This window comes from Amblyraja radiata, chromosome 29 (genome assembly GCF_010909765.2).
Source record: "Amblyraja radiata isolate CabotCenter1 chromosome 29, sAmbRad1.1.pri, whole genome shotgun sequence".
Taxonomy (NCBI): Eukaryota; Metazoa; Chordata; class Chondrichthyes; order Rajiformes; family Rajidae; genus Amblyraja; species Amblyraja radiata.
Window position 1 is genome coordinate 20,399,920 of NC_045984.1, and position 23,973 is coordinate 20,423,892.

Consider the following 23,973-nt stretch of genomic DNA (forward strand, 5'->3'; position numbering starts at 1 on the left):
TCAGTCCCGCTCGCCGGGGTGATGTAAGACTGGCGTCGGGGCTGGGGGACCTCCTCAGCTGGCTGGACATCAGAGTCGGCCACCTCCTACCGGAGTCCGCGGCTCCCAAAGTCCGCAGGCCGCGCCGGGCGGAGATGCAACACTGGCGGCCTTCGGCAAAGGGCCCCAGAACACCGCGATGTTGTTCAACGCCGGCCGCGTTGGAAGCTCTCCCAAACCGCAGCTCCACGATGTTGGAGCAGCGGCCCAAAGCTCCGGTGCTCCAAACGGCGATCCAGGTAGGCACCGCCCGCTCCGCGGTGAATTCAGCGCTGCGCCGCCGTTGTTGCAGCTCTGGTTCGGTTCTCGGTCCCCGGCAGGAAAGTCCGCTCCGATCCAGGTGGTAGGCCGCGAGGTGGGGGGCGAGGATACGACTCAGAGAAATAGTTGCGTCCCCGCCAGGAAGTGACTGGGAAACAGTTTCCCTCTTACCGTACCCATCAAAGTTATATCACTGATTTTGAACCTTCCTACCTCAGATCCCACCACACCACCTTTTGCATCGTAACAATGGCCTGATCTGGCCACTTGCCATTCTAATCTCTCAAGCAACCTTGGAAGCTACAACAGGAGGCAAATATTTAATTAAGAAATTGTGCAATGCACATTCAGTTAAAGTCTACAGCAAGATAGGGGAAGGGGAAGCAGAAACGGTGATGGTTATTGGCACCCCACCTGAAAACCATGAAACACTTTTGGTGCATTAACATTTTTGGGTTCCAAATAAAAAAAGTATCAAAAGTACTCACCCCTTTATCAATGGTATTGGATTGGCACACGGTTCCCTCAGCAGCTGGAATGCTATTGGTAATACAACGATTGCTTTTACTAAGACACCATAACTCACTGCATACCTCCTACAAACAAAATATTAATAAGAAAGTATCAAGAACCAAAAACAATCCTTTAAAAGCTTAGGAAAATATTAATTATTGCCTAAATAATTATTTATTATATTAAATAATGTAATTATATACCTTTACTCGGTAAAGAACAATCCCCTTCTGAAATGAGAGGTGCGGAAAGGGTATACCTGCACCTTAGTGGGAACTAATGGTGCAAGCGCTTTGGAGGGGAGAGTAGAACTAAAATAGCTCATCTTTATTTGATCATTATACTCTGGGTTGCTGGATTGTGGATACAGAATATATTTAGAAATAGTTTTGCTTTTAATGACATGCAAACTTTATAAAATTAATCCCGAATAGACCGCAAGGAGAACATTTCATAGATGTGTTTAACAAATTAAAAGCAATATGTACTTATTGAGCAAATATTTCATTTAGCAGTCTGGATTGTTAAAATAGAGACAAGGAAGGTCAGTGTTGTTGGATTCCAATTGTCAGAGTTTAGCATAAATCTGTCATACTGCCGTTGTCTTCACTTTGGTGATGAAATCAAAGTGGCTCTCTGCTTATGGTTGTAAAATGAGTGCTCTTGAAAAGAGCTTTCAAAACAGGCTTTATTTTTAAGTAAAGGCCTATTTTAATTAAAAAGCACGACACCTATTATTAAGAAAACTTTTTTTTTGGTTTGAAGAGTCCTTAAGATCGAGCCTTAAACAAACTTTGTGTGGATTGGAACCAACCCTCACTAAAGTGCGGTTCCCTATATCATTTCCTTTCAATGATTTGTGATTTTGGTCTGTATTTCCAGGTCTGCAGAGGAATACGTTGTGAAGTAGTGAGTATGCTGTTTCCAGTGCACCAGAACACTTAAATGGAGACGAACTACTTTAGTTCTACTGTCTCCTCCAATGGTCTTGCACCATTAGCTACCACTGGAGTGGATATACCTTTCCCTCATCCCTCATTTCAGAAAGAGATTTCTTTACTTAGTATGCGAGCAATAATTTAAAATTCAGCTTACTTTCAGCTATAGGTGTACAATATATAATAATGTGCAATATTTTATTGACTGGAGAATGGATTCTTCCTCATATTGAGATTATAAATAAAAAAATAATTTAGGCAACCTTAATGTGATTGAATTTGAATTTAAGTTATAAAGGGAGCAGGATCCTCATATTAGACATCTGTCTACATGAAATAAAAAATATAAACAGATTATGGCGACAAATAGAAACATAGAAAATAGATGCAGGAGTAGGCCATTCGGCCTTTCGAGCCATTCAATATGATCATGGCTGATCATCCAACTCAGTATCCTGTACCTGTCTTCTCTCCATACCCCCTGATCCCTTTAGCCACAAGGGCCATATCTAACTCCCTCTTAAATATAGCCAATGAACTGGCCTCAACTACCTTCTGTGGCAGAGAGTTCCAGAGATTTACCACTCTCTGTGTGAAAAATGTTTTTCTCATCTCGGTCCTAAAGGATTTCCCCTTTATCCTTAAACTGTGACCCCTTGTCCGGGACATCCCCAACATCGGGAACAATCTTCCTGCATCTAGCCTGTCCAACCCCTTAAGAATTTTGTAAGTTTCTATAAGATCCCCCCTCAATCTTCTAAATTCTAGCGAGTACAAGCCGAGTCTATCCAGTCTTTCTTCATATGAAAGTCCTGACATCCCAGGAATCAGTCTGGTGGACCTTCTCTGTACTCCCTCTATGGCAAGAATGTCTTTCCTCAGATTTGGAGACCAAAACTGTACACAATACTCCAGGTGTGGTCTCACCAATACCCTGTACAACTGCAGTAGAACCTCCCTGCTCCTATACTCAAATCTTTTTGCTATGAAAGCTAACATACCATTCACTTTCTTCACTGCCTGCTGCACCTGCATGCCTACTTTCAATGACTAGTGTACCATGACACCCAGGTCTCGTTGCATCTCCCCTTTTCCTAATCGGCCACCATTTAGATAATAGTCTACTTTCCTGTTTTTGCCAGCAAAGTGGATAACCTAACTTTGGCCACAGCTGTTAAGATTGCATTTATGAACGTTTCAACATATAGTAAAAAGGAGAAAAAAAAATTCTATAGCATTGTTTGCTACAAAAGATCAGAACAATTTCCTATTTTCAAAGTAAAGGATCGACACTCTACCCCATATTTACACTGGCGTGATTTGACTCCATATTGGAAACGGCATTGCTCATCTGCATCATACACCTGTCCTGGGGCCAGAGTCGGGTAGAAGAACTCCTGTTTTGGGGGTGTATTGATGAGACATCGACCATGTCCTGAACTGACCGAAACAAGAACATTTTATTATAAAAGATAAACCGATGAATTACCTGCTAAAATGAAATGTAGTCAAATAAAATTAAATGGATAAAGACACAAAGTGCTAGAGTAACTCAAAGTGCTATCCATGGAGAACATTGATATGTGACGTTTCGGGTCGGGACCCTTCCGCAGAAAGAATCCTCATAAGGGTCTCGACCCGAAACATCACCTATTCATGTTCTCCAGGGATGCTTCCGCAAGCACTTTGTATCGTTTTTTGTAAACCAGCATTTGTTTGTTTCTTGTTTCTACAAAATGAAAAGAATGGCAGATAAAAGAAATCAATTCAGAAAATAAGTCTCCAAGCAATATCTTCAATTATTGCTGTCCCTGTTAATTGAATGAATTTGATTTAAAAAATATTCAATTTATTGCAAAAACCTGATATTTTCAACTGATATTTGTCTGGAAATTTAATTGCATAATTATGTTTTTTTAAATAGAATTATACAACTCTGAAACCTTTTCAGAATGAAATACAAAAACAATCAATTCTCGGTTGTTTCCAAATTAAGGGCAAATGGGGATGAAGCAATGTTATTTTTTGAACATTGGCAGTCGTATTGTAGATGCCTATAATGGGCAACATGGTCATCCCAGTGCAGGACTAGATTGAGAAGGATCCCAATCCGAAACGTCACCTATCCACGTTCTCCAGGGATGCTGCCTGTCCCACTGAGTTATTCCAGCACTGTGCTTTCATTTTGTAAATCAGAATTTGCCAAGATAAAAGATGGTCTGAATATTCAGCCTTTTAAATTTTATAATAATTTCTGTTGTTTGAAATATCCAATTGTGCATTGCCATTTGTTATGTATATTTAGGCTTCAGATATTTGTTCACTGCAAATGAACAATAAATGAGTGCATAATATCTTATTGTGTGGGCTTGATATGGTCAATCACAAAATCTTTAGATACAAGGAACTGCAGGTGCTGAGTTTCCAATCCTCTGCAAGAAATGACATGGGATCAGAAGGTGTAGAATCGTTGTGAGTAGAGTTAAGAAACTGTAAGGATAAAAATACCCTGATTGGAGTTATATACTGACCTCCAAATAAATAGTAGCCAGGAAATAAGGTACAAATTACATGAGGAGAGAGAAAAGGCATGTAATAAAAGCAATGGGTACAGTGGTCTTGGGATTTCAATATACAGGAAAATTGGGAAAATCAGTTTGGTACTGAATCCTAAGAGTGCCTATGAGATGGTTTTTAGAGCAGCTCATGATGAAGCCCAATAGGGGTAAGGGAATTCTGGATTTGTTGTTTAGTTTAATTTAGATATACAAAGCCGAAACGCCCTTAGGCCCACTGAGTCTGCACAAGACTAGTGATCCCCGCACATTAACACTACCCCACACACACCAGGGACAATTTTACATTCATACCAAGCCATTTAACCTGCAAACCTGTACGTCTTTGTAGCGTGGGAAGAAAACCGATGATCTCGGAGAAAGCCCATGCAGGTCACAGTGAGAATGTACAAAGTCCGTACAGATTGTGGAGGCATTCCAGAAGATTGGATGACAGGCGGAGACAAAGATGGTTATAAAGTAGACCTATTCTGGTTGTTGGGCAGTGACTAGTGGTGCTCCGTAGGGGTTGCTGTTGGGTCTGCTACTTTTCAAGTTAAATATTAATTATCTAGACGATTAAATTGATGGCTTTGTGGTCAATTTTGTGAATGGTATGAAGATAGGTGGAGGGGCAGGTAGGGTTGAGGATACAGGGAGTCTACATAAGGACTTGGACAGGCTGAGAGAGTGGGTAAAGAAGTGGCAAATAGAATACAGCATAGCAAAGCCATAGGACATGCATTCTGGTAAAATGAATAAAGGTGTAGACTATTTGCTAAATGGTTGGAGGCTTCAGAAATTGGAGGCTCAGAGGAACTTGGGAGTGATGGTGTAGGATTCCCAAAAGGTTAATTTGCAGGATGAGTCAGTAGTAGCGGACCAGAATATAAAAACAAGGATGTCATGCTGAGGCTTTATGAGGTACTGGTCATACCACATTTGGAATATTGTGAACATTTTTAGGCCCTATATCTGAGGAAGGATGTGCTGGCTTTGGATAGGGTAGAGAAGAGGTTTATGAGAATGCTCCCGGGGATAATTGGGTTAATGTATGATGAGCGTTTTACAGTTCTGGGCCTGTGCACTGGAGTTTAGAAGGATGACTGGACATCTTATTGAGACTTAATAAATAATGAAAGGCCTGGATAGAGTGAATGTGGAGAGGATGTTTCCAGTAGTGGGAGAGTCTAGGACCAGAGGGCACAGCCTCAGAATAAACGGATGTACCTTTACAATGGAGATGGAGAAATTTCTTTAACGAGAGGGTGATGTATCTGTGGAATTCATCACCACAAATTGCGGTGTGGGCCAAGTCTTTAGGCATTCAACATGGATTTGTGCCTGGAAGGTCATGTTTGACTAATCTTCTTGAATTTTTTGAAGAGGTTACTAGGGAAATTGATGAGGGTAAAGCAGTGGATGTTGTCTATATGGACTTTAGTAAGGCCTTTGACAAGGTTCCTCATGGAAGGTTGGTTAAGAAGGTTCAATTGTTGGGTATTAATGCAGGAGTAGCAAGATGGATTCAACAGTAGCTGAATGGGAGATGCCAGAGAGTAATGGTGGATGGCTGTTTGTCAGGTTGGAGGCCGGTGACTAGCCTCAGGGATCTGTGTTGGGTCCACTGTTGTTTGTCATGTACATCAATGATCTGGATGATGGTGTGGTAAATTGGATTAGTAAGTATGCAGATAATACTAAAATAGGTGGTGTTGTGGATAATGAAGTAGATTTCCAAAGTCTACAGAGAGATTTAGGCCATTTGGAAGAATGGGCTGAAAGATGGCAGATGGAGTTTAACGCTGATAAGTGTGAGGTGCTACATCTTGGCAGGACAAATCAAAATAGGACGTACATGGTAAATGGTAGCGAATTGAGGAATGCAGTTGAACAGAGGGATCTAGGAATAACTGTGCATAGTTCTCTGAAGGTGGAATCTCATGTAGATAGGGTGGTAAAGAAAGCTTTTGGTGTGCTAGCCTTTATAAATCAGAGCATTGAGTATAGAAGTTGGGATGTAATGTTAAAATTGTACAAGGCATTGGTGAGACCAATTCTGGAGTATGGCGTACAATTTTGGTCGCCCAATTATAGGAAGGATGTCAACAAAATAGAGAGAGTACAGAGGAGATTTACTAGAATGTTGCCTGGGTTTCAGAAACTAAGTTACAGAGAAAGGTTGAATAAGTTAGGTCTTTATTCTTTGGAGCGCAGAAGGTTAAGGGGGGACTTGATAGAGGTCTTTAAAATGATGAGAGGGATAGACAGAGTTGACGTGGATAAGCTTTTCCCATTGAGAGTAGGGAAGATTCAAACAAGAGGACATGACCAGAATTAAGGGACAGAAGTTTAGGGGTAACATGAGGGGAAACCTCTTTACTCAGAGAGTGGTGGCTGTGTGGAATGAGCTTCCAGTGGAAGTGGTGGAGGCAGGTTCGATTTTATCATTTAAAAATAAATTGGATAGGTACATGGATGGGAAGGGTTTGTAGGGTTATGGTCTGAGTGCAGGTAGATGGGACTAGGGGAACATAAGTGTTCGGCATGGACTTGTAGGGCCGAGATGGCCTGTTTCCGTGCTGTAATTGTTATATGGTTATATGGTTATATTTTTAAAGCAAAGATTGATAGGTTCTTGATTAGTAAGGGTGTCAAAGATACGGGGTGAAGGCAGAGAATCAGGTTGGGAGGGAAAAATAGATCAGCCAATTGAATGTCGGAACAGACAATGGGCCGAATGGCCTGATTTCTGCTCCTATCAGTCACTGAAAGTAAGCATGCAGATACAACAGACAGTGAAGAAAGCTAATGATCTACATTGCGAGAGGATTTGTGTTTAGGAGCAAGGAGGTCCTACTGCAGTTGTACAGGGCCCTTGTAAGACCGCACCTGGAGTATCGTGTGCAATTTTGGTCTCCTAATTTGAGGAAGGACATTATTGCTATTGAGGGGGTGCAGCATAGGTTCACCAGGTTAATTCCTGGGGTGGCGGGACTGACCTATGAGTAAAAATGGGCCGACTGGGCATGTATTCACTGGAATTTAGAAGAATGATTGGGTATCTTATGGAAACATATTAGATTCTTAAAGAATTTGACAAGTTAGATGCATGAAAATTGTTCCCGATGTTAGGGGAGCCCAGAACCAGGGGTCACAGTTTAAAAATAAGGGGTAGGCCATTTAGGACTGAGATGAGGAAAAACCTCTTCACCCTGAGAGTTTTGAATCTGTGGAATTCTCTGGCACAGAATGCAGTGGATGCCAATTCACTGGATGTTTTCAAGAGAGAATTAGATTTGGCTCTTAAGGCTAAAGGGATTAAGGGATATGGGGAAAAAGCAGGAACAGGGTACTAATTTTAGATGATCAGCCAAGATCATATTGAATGGCTTGAAGGGCCGAATGGCCTACTCCTGCACCTATTTTTCGGTCTTCTGATCTTCTGAATCAGTCTGAAGATGGGCCTCGAACCAAAATATCACCTATCCATGTGCACCACCATCATGCAGATCCTTGTTTCTCTATGCTGCCTGACCCGCTGAGTTACTTAGGCATTTTGTGCTCTAATTCAAAATGTACTTTTTATATAAAGGCAAAGACATAACTTAATAAGTGAACTACAATTGAATTAGCTGTTTCATTTAGCATTTGAACACAGCATGGACCCTGACAGACACCTGTTTAATATTTGCTTTTAAGTGTTATCCTATTTTCTGACTCCTTACTCCAAGAAGCTGGTGATGTAATCCCTGCTGCATGTTGACCAGATGAAAGGATTAGTTTTCACTGTGATATGAGCAGCCATCAACTTTGCTGCTTCCTGACCTCTTGGACCACAGGAGTTTCCAACTCCATCATGATTCATTCCAAAACTGAAAAAGGAAAAAGGATCAGTAAAATCAGATATCTGGATATCCATTACATGGCAAATACACAAAAGTATTAATCTTTTTAATTACTTTATTCTTGATGTATACATTTGCAAAGTTTCCTGGCAACAATAGGGAGAAAAATGGATGGAAATTTGGTACACTGGACTTCTAGCTTATTTCAGTTTCACTTGAACTCGTACTTGAAGATCAAACACAAACAGGGACTCCAAAGAGCAAAATATTTAGGATTGAATGTGCAAGTGAAAAGTTCCAAGGTACCACTAGGATATGTTCTCATGATCCTGGGAGATATTTATGTCTCAACAAAACGTAAATAATTAGTCATTTATTTTTATTTGCTTATTGTTTTGGGAATTTGTTGTACATGAATCAGCAGCTATGTTTATCTACATTAGTGTTTAAGAAGGAACTGCAGATGCTGGGAAATCGAAGGTACACAAAAATGCTGGAGAAACTCAGCGGGTGCAGCAGCATCTATGGAGCGAAGGATGCTGCTGCACCCGCTGAGTTTCGCCAGCATTTTTGTGTACCTTTTATCTGCATTAGCCCTTGTTCTCCAGAAATCTCCTGTCTGTTCCAGAACAGCTACAATGTGTCTGAAGAAGGGTTTCGGCCCGAAACGTCGCCTATTTCCTTCGCTCCATAGATGCTGCTGCACCCGCTGAGTTCCTCCAGCAAGTTTGTGTACCTTCGATATTCCAGCATCTGCAGTTCCCTTTTGAACACTATGTACAACATCTACTCTTCAATGTACAAAATTACCCAGATACGTCTTAAAAAAATGCTATCAATCCAATTCAGCAAAATGCCTCCTACACCATCATTGGGTGATGCCATACACGGTGTGATAAAATGACACCAAGTCATTAATGACATACCAGGACCACTGAGTCCATACCTCATTATTTAGTTCATTTTATTTTACTATTGTCACATATATATGACAATATATGTGACAATAAACTAAATAATATACCGAGGTACAGTGAAAAGCTTTTGTTTGCTTGTTATACAGTCAAAAAGACTATACACAAATACAGTCAAACTGTTCACAGTGCACAGATAAGGATACAAGGTACAACATTTAGCGCAAGATAAAGTCTAGTGCAAGATAGATCAAAGGCCTCAAATGTTAGGTCAGGATCGCACTCTAGCTGATGGGAGGACCGTTCAGTTGCCTGATAACAGCTGGGAAGAAACCAACCCTGAATCTGAAGGGATGCGTTTTCAGACTTCTGTACTCTTGCCTGATGGGAGAGGGGAGAAGAGGGACTGACCCAGGGTGAGACTGGTCCTTTACGTTGCTGGCGCAACAAGGTAGCCTGAGTGTAGATGGAGTCAATGGAAGGGAAGTTGGTCTGCGTGACGGTCTCAACTACGTCCACAACTCAGCAATTTCTTGGTGGTCCTGGATGGAGCTGTTCCCCATCCAGGCTGTGATACATCCCGATTAAATGCTTTCTATGGCACATCTGTAGAATCACGTGAGAGTTGTTTGGGCATGCTGAAGTAGAGGCATTGGTGTACTTTCTTGGCCTTAGCCTCAATGTGGCTGGTCCTGGACAAATGGCTGATGATATATCCTTGGTTCGAATTAAAAAATGGGGTATAAAATGAATTCTAAAAAAGAAAATAAGAGCAGTGTTTGACCCACTGTGATCTTAAGGAGCCCTCATAACTTGGTCCATGAACATGAAGCTACTCCATTGATAGGAGTTATTTGGAAGTCCAGTTCTCGAAGAAATAATTTACCATTAGCATAAGGTTCCAACATTGCTGATAAAAGGAAACTCATCAGAAACAATTATGGGGTTAATCATTAAATTTCTAAAATTTGTGCAATGTTAAATAGCCTTGGCACGGGACTAAATTATTAGTTAACAAGTATGTTATATTCCTGGAAGCACATGGAGCACAATATAATGGAAAAATGTTTCTTCAGTTTGGTTCCAACAGGTCTGTATTTATTGTGTCTGTTGTTAATGTTCAGATTCAACATTATCTAGTAATAGAAAGCCCCAAGTTAAAAAAATCTCAATGTATAATATTAGTTAAAAGTGCCTCTGAGATTTTTCTGATTTCTATGGACGTAGTTTGTTTGAGGGAGAATTAAACCAGGAACTGTGCTGTTAGATGAGTGCCGAGTTGATATTCGTTCATGCTCCATGTATCCCATGATTCAGTTTCATTTCGTGTTGATACTGGCCGTATGAAAATCAACAGTTGTTTCTCAGAACAGTTGATCCAAATTTAAATATTTTCTTGGAGGGCTTTTCCAAAGTTTTGAGAAAAGGAAGGTTGGTGCTATCCATAAACATTTTATTATCTCCTGCAACACAATGGCGGGCAGGGCAAAGTAGAAAAATATATGAGGTTCTTGGTTCCAGTGAACTAAAACACTCCCTTTCATCATTCTCATAGTGGTGTTTATTTACACATCTGCAATGGCATGGAGCAATAATCTGAATGTTGCCAGTGCAAGCAAAGTGTTCCGGCTGTGCTCCCCAAGATTTTCCAGAGCAATTTTGGACCTGATTTATGATGGATTTTACTTATTTTGGCTGGGTGTCAATAGAATGTGGACAATAAGCAAAAATCTTGACTGGTTCCAGAGGAGACGTTCATGAGTAGGTTACCATTCACAGAAGATGACAATCTCACTGTTCCAGTGGCCCAGGTAAGAACCTGCCCTCTGGTGCTTGGGGCATGGCATTTGCATGTTCTCCTACTGCTCTGCTTTTCTCCCAGATCCCAAAAACATGCTGTCAATTATCTCTTGCATGTAGATCAATGGTAGAGTCTGGAAAGAGTTGATAGGACTGTGGGGAGAGTAATATGGGATTAGTGTTTGATGACTGGTCTCATTGCTGAAAGGCCTGTCTCTGTGCTTTATGACTCAATAACTCTCAGAAAATATGGAGTTCCTCCTGAAAGCAGTGTCATTCGGATGGAAAAAAACACGTATTTTCTTTTGACTGAGACAGAAATGGCAGAAGGTGAGAAAGCATTCAGTAGGTTTGTTGTTTTACTTGTCTCCTCTAATTCTGGTGCCTTCATCGCTCCTGGCATAGATGAATTTCAAAAAACTTGCATTAATTTCCCGTTAGTGATAATGTCTGGTGCTAATAGACTCCCACTGTTGACCATTTCTGGTTGTCCATCAATACAATGGAATAGAAATGGTAGCTTATTTTTAAGATATTGATCACTTTGTCAGTTTTGTGTCACTGGACAGCCATTGAGAGGTGCATTAATGATCCTGTGGCGGCCCCTGGTGGTTAGCCATGCGTGGTGCAAACCCTCGGCTCTAGGGGTTGGGTCACGTTACTTGGTTTGGCGGGAGGCGCGGGTCACGGGGCTCCCCTGGGGTATATATAGGGTCGGGAACGCCCGTGCCCCTCGTTGTGGTTTTGGAAGCTGCACTGTGTATTACGAATAAAGAATTCCTTACTTGACAACTCGTGTCCCGTTTCATTGGTGACCCCGACGGTCCAAAATAGGCATTTTTGGATCACAATAATGGACGCCGCCAGCGCTCAACCCGCCTTTGCCGCAGACCAGGCCCAACAAAACGCGGTTGCACTTAAGCTGCTGGTCTTCTGGACCTCGCAGCCCCAGGTGTGGTTCCAGCAGGCCGATACTCAATTCCACATCCGCAGGATAACAGCCAACGACACCCGCTACTTCTATGTGGTCGTCGCGCTCGACCAGGAGACGGCCGGTCGGTAGGTGCCTTACCTGCGCGAGCAGCCAGTGCCACATAAATACGAAGGCCTCAAGGCGCTGCTTCTCCGCACCTTCGGGCTCAGCCGCCTGGAGCGTGCGGCGCGGATCCTCCACATGGGCGGGCTCGGTGACCGTAAGCCATCGGTCCTCATGAGCGAAATACTCACGCTCATGGACGGCCACTGGCCCTGCCTGCTTTTTGAATACGCCTTCCTAGAGCAGTTGCTCGACGATATCTGCCTGCTCCTCTCAGGGGTGAGTTTTGATGACCCCCTGCAGCTAGCGGAACGCACCGACGAGCTGTGGCTGGCCAAGCGGCAGGGCGGAGATTTGCTCGATCCGGTGTCGACTGCGCCTTGGAAGGCACAGCGACCTAATGCCGCGCGCACTGGGGGCTCAGCTGAGTCTCTTGCTCCGGGAGAAGCCGGTAAGAAGTAGTCGTGCTTCTACCAACAACGCTGGTGTTCCGCGGCCCGCCAATGCCGCACGCCCTATTCGTTAGCCACGCGTGGTACGAACCCTTGGCTCTAGGGGTAGGGTCACATGACTTGGTTTGGCGGGAGGCATGGGTCTCGGGGCTCTCCTGGGGTATATATAGGGTCGGGAAGGCCCGTGCCTCTCGTTGTGGTTTTGGGAGTTGTACTGTGTATTACGAATAAAGAATTATTTGCTTGACAACTCGTGTCCCACTTCAATCTTTCACATCAGATTGGATCACATGTTAGTGACATATTGATAATGGAGTTAAATAATTGTCTACACGTTATATCCTTGTAAATATAAATTAATTGAGAATACGTTAACTGTTTTAATTATGAAAATGTCCAAGTGCTTGAAAATGGCTTTTTAGGTCAAACAGCATAAACCATTGAACACGCTAAACAGTTCCTTTTCAGTATCAATTAACCAAAATAGTTGGTTCAGCACTCTGTGGAAGTTCTACTATGTTTTATACCTCAAATAAATAGTACAATATTAAGCTAAATCACACTTGATTCAGTCCATCACCTGGACTTAGTCATTATACGCCGTTGGCGCCGTCCTGTAGGGTGTATGGCTGCCTAGCCTGCAGCTGTCTGTTTTTTCATCTCTTTTTCTTATTTTTAGTTAGTTTAGTGTTTTGTTTTGAGGAGTTCTAGCTTTTTTATGTGTGGGGGAGGGGGGGGGGGGGGGGGGGGGGGGGGGGAAACTAATTTTCAGGGTCCCTACCTGGTCGGAGATGCAGCTTTTCTCCGGGCTGCAGCTTCGACCCGTCCCCGCGGCCTACCAGCGGGCCTGGAGCGGCGTCTCCTGGGGGGACCGCCTGGAGCTTCGGCATCGGCGGCGGCGGCGGCACCGGCTCAGCAGCGGCGGCGGCACCGGCTCAGCGGCGGCGGCACCGACTCAGCAGCGGCGGCGGCGGCACCGGCTCAGAGGCGGCACCGGCTCGGCGGCTCCGGCGACGGCACCGGCTCAGCGGCGGCGGCACCGGCTCAGCAGCGGCGGCAGCACCGGCTCAGCAGCAGCGGCGGCGGCACCGGCTCAGCAGCGGCAGCGGTACCGGCTCGGCATCGGCGGCGGCGGAGCTGCGGGTCGGAGGACGGCGGTGCAGTGCTGGAGCGCCATTGCGGGGCTGGCGGTGACTTAGCTGAAACTCCGGTAACTGGAGCTGGGTCCGTTGCGGAGCTGCGGGTCTGTGGAGCGGCTGCGGGCGGCGGCGCTGAACTTTCCATCGGGAGCCTGGGATCTCTTGATGAGATCGCCAGTTGAGCTCCATTCGGCGCGGCCCTGTCGGCTCCGGAAGCCACGGTCTCGAGTAAGGAGGCCCGACTATGGGTGGACATGGGGATGGGACTGGACTTTGTGCCTTTCCCCACAATGGGAACCATTGTGGGGGGATGTTTTGATGTTGAAACTATCTATTACTGTCATGTTGTATTTTTTTTTAATGTGCTGCATGGCAAAAAGAATTTCACTACACCTAAAGGTGTATGTGACCAAATAAATTTGAACTTGAACTTGAAATTTGAACTATACTCTCCTTGGTGTATTAATATTTTGTAGGCATTTTAAAATGCCTCTGGACGACAAGTTGGCACATCTGCCTAACAGTGCTAGAGACCTGGGTTCGATCCTGACTACGGGCGCTTGTCTGCACGGAGTTTGTACGTTTTCCCCGTGACATGCATGTGTTTTCTCTGGGATTTCCAGTTTCCTCCCACACTCCAAAGACGTACAGGTTTGTAGGACAATTGGCTGGTATAATTGTAAATTGTCCCCAGTGTGTGTAGGATAGTGTTAGTGTGCGGGGATCGCTGGTCAGTGCGGATTCGGTGGGCCGAAGGGCCTGTTTCTGCGCTGCATTTCTGATCTAAACTAACTGATGAAGTTACATAGAATTGTTAACATTTATTTCAATAATTTCAAATATAATTGCAAAATTGATTTTAAACATTAAAACATAAAGAAATATTAAAATATTTATAAAATGTGTTTAAAAAAATCATACATAAATAACTTAACCTAACCTTTGCATTTTAGCTGGGAAGCTCCATTTAAATGAGTTATTCTGATCCAATGCTAACTTTGGACATAGAGTTCAATGATGGATCATTACATCAGATGCATGAACATCTGTCATCCAGTTCCTCCTGGACTTTCAGTAACACCGCACAGGTTCAAACCATACAACGTGCAAGTGGCTGAATGCTGTGCTTCCTTTCACAACTGGTAGTCATAGCTAGCCTGTTGTCATGTAAACTTGGAACACAAATGACAAGTATTCTTCCAAAACATTTGCTAAGTAAGCCAACTGATATCAGAGATGCCGATTTGTCAATTCTGTATGGTAATGTGCAGATACACAAAGTATGATATAGCAATGTAGGTCGCCTTGACTACAGATGGAAAAAATCCTCTCGGGAGATGACTCATTTTATCCATTACAAATAGAATAGCCAAGCCATCTGATGCAAATGCTCACAAAGAACATGTCCAACCACCGATACCTAGCCATCAGCGACATCAACAGCCAATATGTAGCGCAAATGAGTAGTTTTTTAAAAAACGGTTTCCGGCCTGTGATATATACCTTACCTGTGATATCTTCCTCACCTGTGAGGCCAAAATATCAGTCATTGGCATAAGGAATTGGATTCTGCTTTACATTTCATGCCTCAAAGGTGACCAATATTCAGAACATTTTCAAATTAATTTTTCACCTACAGTTTCATAGAAATTTGTACATAAGCGATCGAGGTGCCGAGTATCCACAACTTTGGAACTTTAAAATTTGCAAGCATTACCAAAAACATAATTCAGACAACAGTGCTGTTCTAATTATCTATTATCAACTGCAGCAAGGAACAACAGATTCTGGTTTACACCGAAGATAGACACAAAAAAACTGGAGTAACTCAGTGGGTCAGGCATATCTTTTCCATCTCTGGAGAAATGGAAAAGATATGCTGAACATACATATAACATAGATTCATGAGGTTAGTATCTGAGATGGTGTGATTTGCAAGACATGATTTCCCAAGCACAAAGCCGTGCTGACTATCCCAAATCAGTCCTCGTCTATTCATATACTGGTGAATCTTGTGCAGTGATATAAATTATTCTTGAATTGATGGATTGCCCATAGCATTGATTGAAAAGGTTTGTTCATCATTAGATAAACTCACAATCTAAAATTTGCAAACATTTCAGAAAGGTGCACTCTCTATTTCGTTTAACTTCCATCATTTTGATGCAAGAATCCTGAATTAGCTGAATGCCAATGGTCTTTATAAGCTTGCCATTAGGAGTAGAAGAGATTCTCAGTGTGGATCAGGCAGGTTTCCGCAAGGACCGCAGCACAGGAGAACAAGTTCTGGCCCTAACCACCTGCATTGAAAACGGCTTCGAGAACAAACTGAAGACCGGGGCAGTGTTCCTTGATCTCACCGCAGCCTATGACACTGTGTGGCACAAAGGCCTCCACCTAAAACTCACCAAAGCACTCCCTGCCTGGGCATCAGAAACCATCAAATCTCTGCTCTCCAACCGCAGGTTCAGAGTTCACCTTGGACAGAACAAGAGTGCATGGAGAATACAGAAGAATGGGCTCACGCAAGGGTCAGTTTTAGCCCCAACCTTGTTCAACCTTTACACAAATGACCTACCCACCACCTATTCCCGCAAATTCATCTATGCAGATGACATCTGTTTGGCCTTCCAAGCACCAGATTTTGGTACATTGGAACAGGTGCTCAATGAAGACCTTGCTAAACTGGACGAGTACTGCAAAACCTGGCGCCTAAAACCAAGCCCAGCAAAAACGGTCTCTAGTGTGTTCCACCTCCATAATGCAGAAGCCACAAGAGAACCAAACATCTATCTGAGCAGGACCAAACTGAAGTATGCCCCCACTCCAACCTACCTCGGAGTGACCCTTGACAGGACCCTATCCTTCAAGGAACATCTTAAAAGAACAGCAGCTAAGGTGAAGTCCAGAAACAATCTCCTCAGTAAGCTTGCTGGCTCAAAGTGGGGGGCAGTAGCCCCCACACTGCGCATTTCAGCACTAGCCCTTGCATTTTCTTCAGCCGAATATTGTGCCCCTGTTTGGTCCAGGTCATCCCACACACACCATGTGGATACCCAATTGAACTCAACAATGAGGATCATCACAGGAACAATCCGCTCAACACCACTCCCCTGGCTCCCTGTCCTATCCAACATAGCCCCTCCACACATCCGGCGAGTAGTCCTCACTCAAAGGATGCTCCAAAAGACCAAAAACTCCCCTCATCTGCCAATTCACATGGACATCTTCAACCCACCCACTGCTCGACTTCCATCTAAACGACCAATTTGGAAGAACCCACCACCAGCTGATTTCACCATCCAATCAGCTTGGAAAAGGGAATGGGAGTCCAAGGACGTCCCAAATAAACATCTGGTGTCAGACCCCACCCTACCGGTCCCTGGCACCAATCTCCCAAGGAAGCAGTGGACGACGCTGAATAGATTCAGGACTGGACATGGCCCCTGCTTGGCCAGCCTTCACAAATGGGGCAGCAGTCCAACCCCATGGTGTGCTTGTGGAGAGCAGCAAACAATGCAACACATCATTGAAGCATGCCCTCAACAAAGACTCAAAGGAGGACTTGTCACCCTTCATACAGCAGATCAAGAGGCAACTGCTTGGCTAAAGGACTTTGCATTCGCTAAATAAATAAATTAGGAGATGACACTTAATGATGTTAGCTGGCAACGGTCATTTAGATCTAAAATCACTTTGGCTTGTCAACAGCCTTATGAGTAATCAGTGGCCAAAATGAAGTCAAGATTTCAAAGATGGACACTCAATGACAATCAGCTGGAAGAGATTGTGCTTGCTTTTGTTGTTTAAACAGAAGTAATGCAGTGTATATGGCCTGCAACATATCCAAGAAGCTTTTGCAAAGCTGTTGATACAGCACTTAAAGGAACGAAGCAGGGACAATTGAAATAGTTACTTTCCCCACGATTGCAGAATTTATTCCTTTTTATTTGAGGTCTGAGTACAATTTGGACAGCAGTCAAACTCCAGAGCAGGCACAACACTTCGAGATTCTGCAAAGGTCACTGCAGCCCTAAGCCCACTTTGTTTAACTTCAGGCTCAATTCAAACTGCCAAGAAGACATGAGTATTGCACAAGTATTAAGCATAAGATTGTAACATTGTTTGCCAAAGGAAACAATTTCATCTTTTTCCAAGAACTAACTGCAGGAAAGAGGTCTTGATTTTCATAAAAGTACTGCTCTTCCACATTCATGTACAACATTGATTTAATATAAGAAATATAGCAAGTATTGCAGTAACTCAGTGGGTCAGGCAGCACCTCTGGAGAACATGAATAGGCAATGTTTGGGTCGGGACATGGAACGTCATCTATTTGTTCTCCAGAGATGCTGCACGACCTGCTGATTTACTCCAGCACTTTTTGTCTTTTTTGGTAAACCAGCATCTGCATTTCCTTGTGTCTCTATTAAGTTAATATCTGTTAATTAACTGATCATAATTGAGAAACGGCATTGAAAGTGCTTCTGAACCATCATGAGTCCTTAAAGATGTCCATGGTAATCAATATCCAATACACTTACAAGGATCACACAAATGCACATTAATTTCATATAGTAATCACAACACTTTAGCAGCAGTACAATATTATTACAGTATGGATGGATTTAGGGACACTACAATAAGATTTGGCCACTGTTGAATATTACAATACTTATTTAGCATCAGAAAAACCTACATAACAGCAATGAAAACAAAGCTAGCATCAATCTGTCTGTTTCGCCATCACCAAGAAAAGCTCATCATCCTTTTCTTCCCTGAGTTAATAATCATCCTTCCAAATTCAGTATGTCAACAAATTTTCAGTATATCAATGATTTTCAGAAAGCCTTTGATAAGATGCTACACGTTAGGCTGTTTAGGAAGATGAGAGCCCACAGTATTACAGGACAGATAATAGCATGGATGGCAGAGGACAAAGAGTGGCAATAAAGGGGTCTTTTTCTGGGTGGCTGCCAGTGACTAGTGTAGTGCCGCAAGGGTCGGTGCTGGGGCCGCTGCTCCTCACATTGTATATTAATGATTTGGATGAGGGGATTGAAGGCTTTGTGGCAGTTTGCGGATGATACGAAAATAGGTGGAGCGGCAGGTAGTGTAGAGAAAGCAGGGCCTCTGCAGAAGGACTTAGACATGTTGGGAGAGTGGGCAGAGAAGTGGCAGATGGAATGTAGTGTAGCAAAATGTGAAGTCATGCATTTTGGTAGTAGGAATAAAGGCGTATTCTCTAAATGGGGTGAGATTCCAGAAATCGGAGGTGCAAAGGGACTTGGGAGTGCTGGTGCAGGATTCACAAAAAGTTAATCAGCAAGTCGAATCGGTAGTAAAGGAAAGCAAACTCAACGCTAGCATTTATTTCAAGAGGGCCTGTATACCAAAACAGGGATGTAATATTGAAGCTCTATAAGGCACTGGTAAGGCCGCATTTGGAATACTGTGAGCAATTTTGGACACCATATCTGAGGAAGGATGTGCTGGCTGTGGAGACGGTCCAGAGGAGGTTTACAAGAATGATCCCAGGAATGAGTAGCTTAACCTATGATGAGCGATTGTCGCCACTATACTCGCTAGAGTTTAGAAGAATGATGGGGGACCTAATTGAAACATACAGAATAGTGAAAGGCTTGGATAGGGTGGGTGTGGAGAGGATATTTCCACTAGTGGGAGAGTTTCGGACTAGAGATCATAGCCTCAGAATTAAAGGATGTTCTTTTAGGAAGGAGATGAAGAGAAATGTATTTAGTAAGAGGGTGGTGAATCTGTGGAATTCTTTGCCACCGAAGGCTGTGGAGGCCAAGTCAGTGGATATTTTTAAGAAAGAGATAGATAGATTCTTGATTAGTACAGGTGTTATAGGTTATGGGGAGAAGGCAGAAGGATGGGGTTAGAAGGGAGAGATAGATCAGCCATGATTGAATGGCGGAAAAGGCGATGGGCCGAATGGCCTAATTCTACTCCTATTCCTTATGACCTTGTAAATAAGCCCAGACATACCATGTTTTTTTCCTTCTATTTTTCTTCCTATTGAACTGCCTGTTTATAACTTTTTAACATCCATTGCTGCAAATAATCCACAATAATTTAAAGAACTCATAAGAAAAACGGATTTATTACTAATTTACACCAACTGATTTAATATTAGTTGTTTACTACTTTTTGCTTTAATCTCATTCCTAGATGGTCAATCGTCCCACCAGGGGCGCCGCACATTTGGCAGCCTCGCCAATAGTCTGTCTATTTTTTCGTCTTTTCTTGTTATTTTTAGTGAGTTTAAATAATATTCTCTGGTTTGTCGTATGTGGGGGGGGGGGGGGGTGGGGGGATTAGGGGGTCGGGGGAAACTTTTTTTCAATCTCTTACCCTGCCGGAGATGCGGGTCGTATCTCCAGTTGTTCTGCGACCTAACATCGTGGAGCTGGGGCCTTGCTTGGGTCTGACTTTGAGCCCCACCGCGGGAGGTGGACCTATCATATCTCAAGGTGTCCTTGAGACTCTTGAAAGGCGCCCATAAATAAAATTTATTATTATTATTATTATCATTGGAGCCGATCCCTCGCCTGGGATCGCTCCAACCGCTGCCTGCGGACTTTACCATCGAGAGCTCGCAGTCTCGGGTGAAGACCGTAGATGTCGGGAGCTCCATTGACGCAGAAGGTTCGACAAGCCCCGACCCAGGGTCAGATCGCTCATCGCGGGGAGCTGAGATTCCACCCCGATTCAGGAGCTCGATCGCCCCCTTACACGGAGGACCCGACCACCGGCTACAGGAGTAAGATCGTCCCGTCAACGGAAGGCTCGAGGCACCCGATCGCTGGAGAAGAGATTTAACTTTTTTTTTCACCTTCCATCACAGTGAGGATTGTGGAGGAGTCACTGTGGTGGATGTTTATGTTAAAATGTATTTTGTGTGTTCTGTTGTTTTACTTGTATGACTGACTTGGCAAATGAAATTCCTCATATGTTGGTTAATAAAGCATTATTGTATTGTATTGTATTATCATGCCTCTTTATCATCTTCCCCTTCATACAAGTACCTTGGGTTTGTGACAAATTTGTCAGGAGACTTTCAGAATGTCCCTGAAATGTTTTCTCGGTCTTCCTGGATGTCAGCACATGAGAGGCCTTTCAACCCACAATGTCCATTCTGAACATCCTTCATGTTAACCAAATCACTCCTTTTCCTGCATATCTATATGCCTATTTAAAAACCTCTTAAATGTCACTGTCACATCAGCCTCCATCACCACTTTTGGAAGTGCATTCCAGGAACTCACCACTCTTTGTGTAAATAACCTGCTGCACACATCTCCTTTAAACTTTACCCCATTCAGCCTCTTAAATAGTGCACTTAATTCAGCAATCTGATGTCAGGCATCTAGGCTGAGCATCACCAGACCCTAATGTTGGGGCTATTGTCCTGGGAGTGGATGTCGATATTAGTTCATTTACCCTACAAATAAATTTGAAAGGTTTTACAGAAATAGGATTTGTGCTGAGTCTCATGCTCTGAGGTGCTTGCAACAGATTGACCATGTATCTATCTGAAGCATATTCAGGTTGTCTGTTCTTCAGTAAACTAAGGCTGGAGCCAGGTTTTGAATTGTAGGTCTTTAAACACATTTCTCTTCAGCCAGCCAAAGCCTATGTTAACTCACTGGAGATGGGTGAATTTTGCCTTTGATGACTGATTTCATCAAGAGATAGCTTCCAAGCTGTGGCAAGTGATCAACTATTTCCAGGATCCTGATGTGAATTGATTGTTAAAGGTGAGTGTGGCATAACAGGTTCAGGTTGGTGCAGGATTTTTATGTCTGCCAGATGATTCCTGTAAGGTCTGCCTTTTTACAGACTCTAGCCCTTGCAAAAGGGACTCTATGACCTGCAAAAGTACATAACACTTGCCAACTAACATAAGAGATTCCAACTCAAACTATATTTTAAGCTACATACACCTTGCAAGATACTAATGAAACTGAATCAAGATTTATAATCTGGTTCAATTTGTCTGACTGATGTTTACACAAGGAGACTAGAATTGGCTCTGCAGTCTTGCAAATATGCATTAAAAAATGCTGTTGTGTAGATGGTTGAAATGGAATCGGAACAACTAAATACAATGTTTGCTGTTGCCAATATTTTAAATAGTTATTTGATTGCCACATAAGATTAAGTATAGGGGCAATAGTCAAGTATTTGCTTCAAAATCAAAGGCTTGAACTTTGAACAGATAATTTTTCACTCCACAGTTGGAGTTTAAAACCACATCTTTGTAAGCATGTGAAGTTTTGTGATATTTCGTGAATCAGAATGAATTGTAAAGGTAAAATTCTGTTTTGACTTTGTGCCAATATTTAAAACAAATTCAAGATTGAATTTTCAAAATTCATTTTGGTCAAATTATTGAACTTTTTAATTACTTTTTAAAATAATTGTAATTTCTTATTTCGAACTGCTTTCATAATGTAGACACCACTTGGATCAGGAACAGTTTCTTGGATCAGGAACAGATTGTGGTTTCTTAGCTGAAATACAAGCACAAATGTGTTTATTGGAATTAAAGTCAACCCAGCTCATAATTGGCCAATCGACAGCAAACCGATGGAAGCTGTTTTCACCAATGCTGTCAATCAGCATTCACTCACCAACAGCCTGTTCACCAATATCCAGTCTCGATTTCACCAGCTTCTAAACACAGAAGAGCTAAATTCCAAAGTTGAGTGAGCACGACTACCTGACATCAAAGCAAAACTTGATGGAAGAGAGGGCTGTTGTACCAATTTTCACAAAATATAAGAATTTTTGTTCAAGAAAGAATATTGCAACTCAATAACATGACTACCGAGCAAGGAGGTAAACAAGAATGGATCAATTCTATCCAAATTGTGTTATTCTTGCCTGCCTCAAATTGATGATTTGCAAAGGTTGATTTCAGATGTCTAATTTTCCTGGAGAAAGATATACAATTGATTACCAAAACATACCACAAATACAAATTAATTATAAATTTGGCTTTAAGTTTAAGATAAAGAAGATATTACCTACGATAATAAAATGCCTCTTACTTGTGACCAATTTCATGAGCGATAGTAAATGATGTTGCCAGGCCTATATCCTCATTGATACTGCAACTCCTTTCTGGTTCACACATGCCACCCACAGGAGCTAGACCTGTAACAGGATTGTTTACTTAGCTCAGACAAATAAGGATGAAGTCAAACATTGGCATCAGCAAATCAGCCTTTCAATGGAAGCTGATGTTGAAAAGGTAAGCTATGTTAAGTACTTCATAATATTTGACACATAATCAAAAAAAAACAAAAATAAAAAGCCAGCTTGCTTATATTAAAATAAAAAATCTACGAAAAGTCACTTTACAATATTCTCGCTTACCAAGCAAAAATGTAAAGGCATAGAAACTTAATGATGATTAAAAAATGGAAAACAATTAAATGTCACAAAACTGACTTAGAAAATAAAGTCTATTATCATATTGTCCATCAGGTTAAGCAAGATGTGTGTGTTTTTCTGTATATTTATAACTGTTGGTTCAATTTGTTTGAAACCAGGATATATTCAAAGTTATTCGCTACATCAGTTTAGGCAGAACTAAAAGAGATAATGCTGTCCTATAACCTGCCATGTAAATTAGATTTAGTGTAGTTGTATCTTTATTCCAAATAATGGTATGAATAGATAGTGTATGATAAACTACATGCTATTCGATAACCTTCAGTTTTCTTTAAGTAGGAAGAATCTAAAAAAAATCACCTCCTTCTTCGTCCTTCAGTAATAGCTACAAACTGTTAACAGGAGGGTTGAGTTCTGTTCCAGCATGAGTTACAAGGCAGAGAACATCTGGGTACCAAAAGGGAGTCTGAGAAAATAATCTCCAGATTGGCTCTTGGTACCTACTTGTCCTCAGTGATTATCCTACTTTTCCAATTATTGCCTCGTCGAGACCACTTTGCATTTTGAAGAATTTCAAGGCCACCAAATGCAATTTGAAAACAAAATAATACCCACATCAATTGTATTCATCAATTGTATGATGGTCTTGATTCAAAAAGATTAATCCTACTTTTTCTGGTTTCCCCCTCAACAGAAAGCATCAAAACATTTAAATCTTCTGCACTGCTCAACGATTAGATATTTATTACATTGCATGACACATCTCTTGCTGTATGACAATACTATTAGGACTTGTAAAATTTTCAGAATATTGCAATGCATTCTTACAACAGTCTTCAATCTGAAATATTAACCTTTTTTTTCTCTACAGATTCTGTCTGACCTATTATGCATTTCCAGCGATTTTGCCTTCTTGACTCAACAGAAATAGTATGATCCACTCCTACAGTTTCAATAACCTAAAAGTTCTGACTGAACGGCCACTTAAAATGTAATTGAACCGGTTACATAAGCGCTGCAGAGCATACAGCAGATTTGTGACTGTGTATTCA

The 23,973-nt window shown here is 42.3% G+C and overlaps 1 protein-coding gene across 2 annotated transcripts in view; it reads right to left on the reverse strand.

Annotated features, from left to right (window-relative positions):
• LOC116989442 (A disintegrin and metalloproteinase with thrombospondin motifs 6-like) overlaps positions 1–23,973 on the reverse strand; it is a 190,426-nt gene that overhangs the window by 63,378 nt on the left and 103,075 nt on the right. For both annotated transcript variants that reach the window (XM_033046821.1, XM_033046822.1), the window contains 4 exons: positions 22,576–22,681; positions 8,035–8,181; positions 3,050–3,191; positions 789–896 (listed from right to left, as the gene is read on the reverse strand). In XM_033046821.1, coding sequence (XP_032902712.1) covers positions 789–896; positions 3,050–3,191; positions 8,035–8,181; positions 22,576–22,681 — 503 coding nt within the window. The remainder of the gene's footprint in view (positions 1–788; positions 897–3,049; positions 3,192–8,034; positions 8,182–22,575; positions 22,682–23,973) is intronic.